General features: G+C 33.8%; 1 protein-coding gene across 2 annotated transcripts in view; it reads left to right on the plus strand.

Moving 5' to 3' along the window:
• LOC113814509 (uncharacterized) overlaps window positions 1–7,500 on the plus strand; it is a 30,461-nt gene that overhangs the window by 5,107 nt on the left and 17,854 nt on the right. For both annotated transcript variants that reach the window (XM_070145522.1, XM_070145523.1), the window contains exons 7-18: window positions 115–254; window positions 825–1,203; window positions 1,518–1,586; window positions 1,702–1,791; window positions 1,949–2,166; window positions 2,618–2,813; window positions 3,011–3,255; window positions 3,376–3,583; window positions 5,750–6,007; window positions 6,399–6,587; window positions 6,841–6,903; window positions 7,159–7,245. In XM_070145522.1, coding sequence (XP_070001623.1) covers window positions 115–254; window positions 825–1,203; window positions 1,518–1,586; window positions 1,702–1,791; window positions 1,949–2,166; window positions 2,618–2,813; window positions 3,011–3,255; window positions 3,376–3,583; window positions 5,750–6,007; window positions 6,399–6,587; window positions 6,841–6,903; window positions 7,159–7,245 — 2,142 coding nt within the window. The remainder of the gene's footprint in view (window positions 1–114; window positions 255–824; window positions 1,204–1,517; window positions 1,587–1,701; window positions 1,792–1,948; window positions 2,167–2,617; window positions 2,814–3,010; window positions 3,256–3,375; window positions 3,584–5,749; window positions 6,008–6,398; window positions 6,588–6,840; window positions 6,904–7,158; window positions 7,246–7,500) is intronic.

Here is a 7,500-nt window from a genome sequence, read left to right on the forward strand (position 1 = left end):
AGTTCCTGTTAGTGCAGGGTTAAGATATTCATATATACTGGAGAATATTGATTTGCAGTTTTTGGTCTGTTGTGCATTAGAATTGAAAGGGATTAATTTTGAAATCTATTTCAGCCCTTAGTGACAGTGAGTTGTGGTCAATGAAAAGTAGCTTTCCTCAGCAAAATATGCCTTGTTTGACTGTCACATGGTATGATCGCACTACAATTCCACAGGATTGTTTTGATCTGCAAGATAAGCAGCCTGATATCAAGGTGAGTTTGCAGAAAGAATCTGGTGCTATATACTTATTTTTAGTAATTTCTGGTATTATCTTTTGGTGCATACTTCTTATACAATCACAAGTGGCATTCAAAATATCATTTATTTATATATATATATATATATATATATATATATATATATATATATATATATATATATATATATATATATATATATCATTCTGCAGTCTTCATGTAACATGCATAGATTATCTGAACTGTTTTCAGTGTAGTTTAATTTACTTTATGTCAGCATATCTTAGGTACCACAATTTCAACTTTCATGATGAAGACATAGTATAGAAATGCACCTTTGTGTATGAATATAGGGCAGGTGTTTCTCTTAAGTTTTATTTTGCTTTATTATCTCTAGAGATCATTTGTAAAACACAAATCAGATTGATATGATGAAAATCTCTTTAGGTATGGTAAAGGTAACATAATCAGAGAAAAATTACTCACTAAACTTTTAAAAGTATAAACTAATTACAATTCATCTTCCAGCAGATCTGCAAAACAAAACTTTCTAAAAGTATTAACTAATGACAACACATCTTCCAGCTAATCTACAAATCAAAAAAACATGCCAAATTCTGCATGGTTCACTACCTCACCCTAGAGTCATCTGGCTTGAAGTCTCCTGTTATCTTGTCTGGATCTGATACCCCAAGCTCAGACTCTGTCCTGCAGTTATTAGATGATCCAGAAACCATATCAGAATGTTTTGATGATCTGAAGATTAATGCTCTCCATGCGAGTGAAAGCATAGCAAGCACGTCAGTAAAGAGTACTCAGGAAAATAAGTTGAGTACAGAAAAGAAGGGAAAGTCTCCTGGACGGCCAAGGCATAGGGGACTGACAAGCGAAGGGGAGCTTGAAACCAAAGGGAAGATCTTTAGAGAAGGGCAACAGGAAGGGAGAAAAAGGGAATATGCAGATGGTGAGCACTAAAACACAATTGTTATTATTGATTAATTTATTTCATTTATCTGTTTTTTGTCAAAGCTAATCAAAATTTGAAAACTGACAGTCTGAGAAGAAAAATACTAGTTATCATTGATGCCAGTATATTCATACATGATGCAGTTTAGTGAGGTACATAAAAATTCCTGTTGTTGCCCAGTAAAGTACCTTAGATAGATATATGATTATAAAGAAAAATGTATATCTGAAAGATAAGGATCAGTCATCATAAATGCTGTTAACTGCTGTAGATTACGTCTTATACTTAGTCTTACTGTAATTGTGTTTCAGATGAGCCCCAGCCTTTCCGCATTTATACTAAAGGGAAACTGTACCATGCTGATGCAGATGAAATATTTAGTAAGGAAGATTTATTACTCATTTTGCAATTAGCATTTTTATATGATAGCTGTAGCATTTGTATAACATTTAATAGTCATCCTAATACTTTAATCTTTTTCCTTTACCTTTATAGAAAAAGTGGAGGCAGGGGAAATTACTGTATACAAAGATGAGATAAAAACACCTCAATATGGAGATATGTATGTCCTTGATAAGAATTTTGGTAAGTATTTATTTGATTTGAAGAACTCTTTCACTATATCTAGTTAAATGTCTATATCTGTAGTTAACTGTAAAACACAGACAGTGTATGATGATACATAGTAGATTAGTATAATGTTAATTACTTATTTACTTTAAGATTTATCATTCTTTTGCAGTTCCATTTAGTGATTCAGTTCCCTGGGTGAGGGAGTACTACTATAAGGCTCACAATATACTCATGGAAAGGTTCACATTGCGTGATTCCAAAATGGTGTTCACTCATCCGCTCCCTCCTGCAGCAAAGTCTGTTTTCACCCTTGTTGAAAATGAGCCTCAGTTGTGCATTGTACATTATGAAAAAGGCAACATTGGACGTGGAAAGATAAAGCAGAAGGTATTACAGCAAGGGTTGTTACCTCTTTGTATTTGGTAGTCTTTTGTCTTTTTAATATCAGAAGGCTATGAATAGCAGCATTCTGTTTAATTGAGTTATCTGTTATTCATACTTTAGGATGTATGCAAAACTGGTTTGCAATTACACTGCAGCATTGTTTCATATATCGTAGATGAACTTTAGTAGAGATAAGCTAATTTGCATTTATCATTGAGAAAAATATTTTTTAGTTTGCAGTATGTCCCAAAGATCTAAACCTTTTTATTGTTAGGTTCAGTAGCTCATGGTACAGTTTAAGTCAGAGCTCTTGTGTGATTTTTGGTTAAACTCCGATCAGTTTGCTCATAAAGATCCAGACTTACAAGTTTTGAATATCACTGTAATTATATTTTGGGGGTAAGCTATATTTATGTTAACATTATATTAGCAAAATACTTGGATTTCTTTCCAGTCTGCAAAATCAGAAGAGCAAAAGGAAGGAGAACGGCACAAAAAGATATACACAGAATCCAATTCAAACTTGACACTGTCACTGGTGGCTGCAATGCTTTCCAATCCTGATGAGAAAAGAATTGTCAGTGCTCCAATACTTAACCCGCAGCCATTCCAGGTGTACCTCCTGAGGTTACCATCAGAAGATAATGCTAGTAAGTTTCGTTCTGGCTGTTGAAAACAATTATTTTTTTTAAGTAAAAAAAAAAAGCATAACTTACATGTTTTGATTTTAAAGTATGAGAAAATCCCAATTTTCATATCAGTGAAAGTTTGAGTTTATAAAAACACATATATTCTTGATGTGTTTTCCTCATTTTCCTTGGAAATTTACCATTCTCTTTTTTCACAGAAGTAATTGATAACTACAGATGGACAGACAAAGGCTTTAAGCGGTGGCCTTTAGGAGTAAGCAACTCGGAGACAAAGCTGCTCTGTTTCCATTGCCCAATGAAGATGGCACGCACCGCCATGTGTACAGCCCTAATGAGACACGAGTTCAAGCACACAACAGCTTCCCCTGACCTTAGAGTGGTACACTACATGCCTACAAGAGAGTTCAGGGAATTTATTGTTATTTCAAATGCTGCCAAACAGGTACACTTTCATGTTTGTAACTAGTATAAATTTGCAGTATGTATCTTTTATAGAAATTTGAAGTTTAATTCATACGAGGTATATATTATTCAGTAAGTAAATGCAACGTTATTGTTACAGCTCCAAATGACATCTGAGCTGGCGAGGGAGGGCTGGGAAAACATGGAACTGGAGTCAGAGGCACCTCTCTATGTTTCTTCGAGTCGCCTCAAGCCTATCACAGTGTGGGACCTGTTGACCAGAGATGCTCAACATGCCAGTCTTACAGGTCTTGTTAGGATGGAGATCATCAACCCTCAACCTGGGGGTGTTTACCTCAGTACCAAATGTGAGTGCTCATCCTCTTATTCATATCATTATTGTTATCAATGATATTGTTATTATTTTTGTTATTATATATTGTTATTGTTATTATTGTTATTATGATTATTATCATAGTCATTATTATTATTATTATTATTATTATTATTATTATTATTATAATTATTATTATTATCACTCTTATAGATCTTCCTTACATTTACTTTAAGCCTTTGATCTGCCCTTTCCCCCTTCCTTCCTCTTCCTCCTTATCTTCCCAACCTCCTTCACTCTCTCAACCCCTTCCTTCTCTCCCTTATCCCCTTGTCTCTGAGCCCCTTCTCCCATCTACCCTCCCTATCCCCTAACCCATCACCTTTCCCCTTCCCATTTCTATTTAAGCACCCTTCCTCTTCAAGCCTCTGTATTCTTCCTTTCTTCTTTTCCCTCCTTTCTTCTTTGTTTCCTTTCTTATCTGCTATACTTTTCCCTTCCCCACCAACCTTCCTTCTTTAATCTTCCAACTTGAAAAGTTATCTAAATGATAATTGTTCTTAAGGGGCCGTCACACTCGAAAACGAAGTTCATTATTTATTATTGGATTTTTCCTATTTTTTAATATGATATATATATACAGTGATAAATACTACCAAGTTTCATATCATTTGAATAATAAACAACAAAGTTTTATTTTCTTTATGAGTTTTTGAACAATCACATAATTTGATATTCGCACTTTATCCATAAACCAAACTTGTTGAAAAAAATACCACATATACCCTATAGCAAAACCTAAAATCTCTATTAGATTGATTTTTGAATTTCCTTTTAGTTTAGTGGGAATTTACTTTTTTCCAAATGCTCAGTCTTTTGAACTAAAGCTATAATATATGGACTTCTATTACGGGAATGAAATATCGTCAGATAGAAAAAATTGCAAATTTATTCAGCTTTCAAATGCCCTAAACCCCGTTACAATCGTCAAAGTAGTTATGGAGAAATAGAAAAAGCATTGACAAAGGTGTAGTTTTGAGATATCGAAGTTCAGGATACTTTTCCCTCGATTTTTTGTTTTGTTTTGTTTCGTTTTTTTTAGAATTTGTATCTTTGTCAATCTTGCTGCATTCTATGGCATTCACATGTTATTCTGAAGTGTAGCTGGTACCTGGTCCACTCCTTTTGCAAAGTACTAATGGCAATAATTGCACATGGTTGTAGAAGTAGAGTGTGTCATCACAGGCTTCTTAGTGCCAAACCTGACCATGTGAGGTATTTCATATGTATAAACAACTACTGCTGCAGTGATTGAGAATTATTTGTTATCATATAATGTTTATTAGATACAAAAATAACATTACAATTAGTTGTGTCCCCTTCCTGTGTGGTGAGGATGTACGTCTGTGAGATGGTGTCATGGAGGTAGGAGGTAGCAACAAATTGCTGTGATTTCTGGTTGAGTTTTGTCTCCTAGAGTCCCAATCTTGGCAATCAGCTGATGGGTAAACAGAGTTGCCCGCTAGCTACCAGAGAATGCCAAAATAAATTGAAAAATATCTGAAAAAAACAAATTTGCTGCATATATTTGCAAGGACGCGACAAAGTAAACATCGGAGCGAGAGGCGGGGGGGGGGGGTCAGAGATTTAGTTATAACTATGTATTTAGCAAAATTATTACATCCCTGGTTTGCCAAAGCCTACTAGATTACAGGGGATTTTTTTCAAAAATTTCAATTTTTTTTGTCACGACAGCCCCCTTCAGCTGACACTTTATAGTATAGTGTACTAGCCTCATAGTAGAAGTTAACCCATTAGCGGTGTTATATTTTGAAGGCGAAAATACTAGTTTCTGGGCGGTTTCAAAATCAGCATGTGGGGCTGGCCCGGAATCTTCCCATGCGCCGGCCGCAGCCTGCAAGGGAATTAGAGCGCAAGCTCCAATCTAGTGTCACACTGGCGGGATGCCCGGCAATTTTTTTTTCTGGATGTCTCATATGTGAGACACCCATCGTAAGTGGGTTCATAATAATGACAGCAACAATATTATGATGATCATCATCTTCATCAGTAAAGAAGTCTGTTTCAGAAACAGACCATATACAAGATTATACCACAATAAGATTTTTACAGCAATGGAAGATTCGCTGGAAAGTCCAGGTGATTTACAGCACTTTCAATTGTACTATATTTTTTCCAGATGAAGCACCAGATTTACTGGTTTGGGAAGAATTAGGAAGAATCCAGATTCAGCCAAGGCTGTACCAAATAGTAGAGGTTTGTGAGAAGATCAGTGATGCACAACCATATCTCCTGAGGTTGTGCTACACGTCACCTAAGGTTCCCCACAAAGTTTTAGTGCATTACTTGGGTGACACAAGACCATATCTCATTAAGGAATGTGAGATAGTGATTGATGAGTACACTGGAGAACCAGCATATATAACCAAGGGATTGTGTAAGGTTTATTGTCTTGACATTTTAAAATGGCATATATGATGTTGTCTTATTCACCACATAATGGGGAATAAATTAGAGAGTAGTGTGATTATAAATTTTGATATATATATATATATATATATATATATATATATATATATATATATATATATATATATACATATATATATATATATATATATATATATATATATATATATATATATATATATATACATATATATATATATATATATATATATATATATATATATATATATATATAATGTATATATATATATATATATATATATATATATATATATATATATATATATATATATATATATATATATATATGTGAGTTAATGGCATAAGTGAATATCCTTGCGATATTTTCTGATGAACAGGGAAGAAAGGGAAACGTAAGGCCTACTTGAGTTCAGAATATGCACTGGCAGAAGAGAAGCTGTACCGGATCAGCAGCCATCACATGAGGGATGTTGGTTGTATGCCACTCAAGCTAGAAGACCTTGACATTACAGTTAAGCTTGATCCTCACAACCTCCCTGATGACAAAGAGGAACTAATAGCTCCAGGTGATAATAGTACCTCCTGTTGTCATTTTTTGCATATGATAAGTATGACTGTCTTCTGGTCTTTTGATACATAATGATGAATTATTGAAAATACTTACTCTGGAATGGATAACTGCAGGTAATCAATAATCTTTTTTTCTATTTCACACTTCATGTATGATATGTATGAATATATCATCTGACCCTGTTATTCATTTTTGATATCTTAAAACTTGCAGTTTTTTAGATAATAAACTGATATTTTGCCTTACAGATAAACCAGGTCTCTACCTTTATGGCCACAGAATGATGAAGAAGAGGATAGTTCGTCTCCTAGGTAAGCTGAACTTAAATATATTCTGTGTTTGATATTTATTCTTTGAAATTTTGTGTATCATAGTATCAGATACAAATATGAAAACATCTTTAAGATAGGAAGATGATGATCACTAGTCAGAATTATTTCTGTTTTATTAGAAGTTATGTAATGGTATTTACCAATTTATTTAGCATATTGCTTTCAAAACAGAAATAGATGAACACTAAGAAAGTAGACACCAACTTAATATTTTTTTTCAATTTTGTATTCCAGAAAATCTTGATCGGAGTCGCAAAACACAAATTCCTATAAAGAATCCTGAGGCAGGAGAAGCATATTTAGTGACAAAACCCTCAGGAAGTAAGTAAAAATTGAACACATTGTATCACTTTTATGCATTTTGCAGTTGGAATTGTTGACACTATATTAGTTAACACTGCATGTCCTAGGACAAGGAAACTTCGGACTCTTGAGATGCTATCTTTAAATATTTTTCTTTCATTACTTTTGAAATTATAAGGAAGAAGAAAACAAGACCCTTTTCTTTTTTTCAGCACCTTTTGTTAATTTCACAAATAACAAAGTAAACAGTGTAGTAACTGGATATTGAATATT

This window comes from Penaeus vannamei, chromosome 34 (genome assembly GCF_042767895.1).
Source record: "Penaeus vannamei isolate JL-2024 chromosome 34, ASM4276789v1, whole genome shotgun sequence".
In the NCBI taxonomy this organism is placed as follows: Eukaryota; Metazoa; Arthropoda; class Malacostraca; order Decapoda; family Penaeidae; genus Penaeus; species Penaeus vannamei.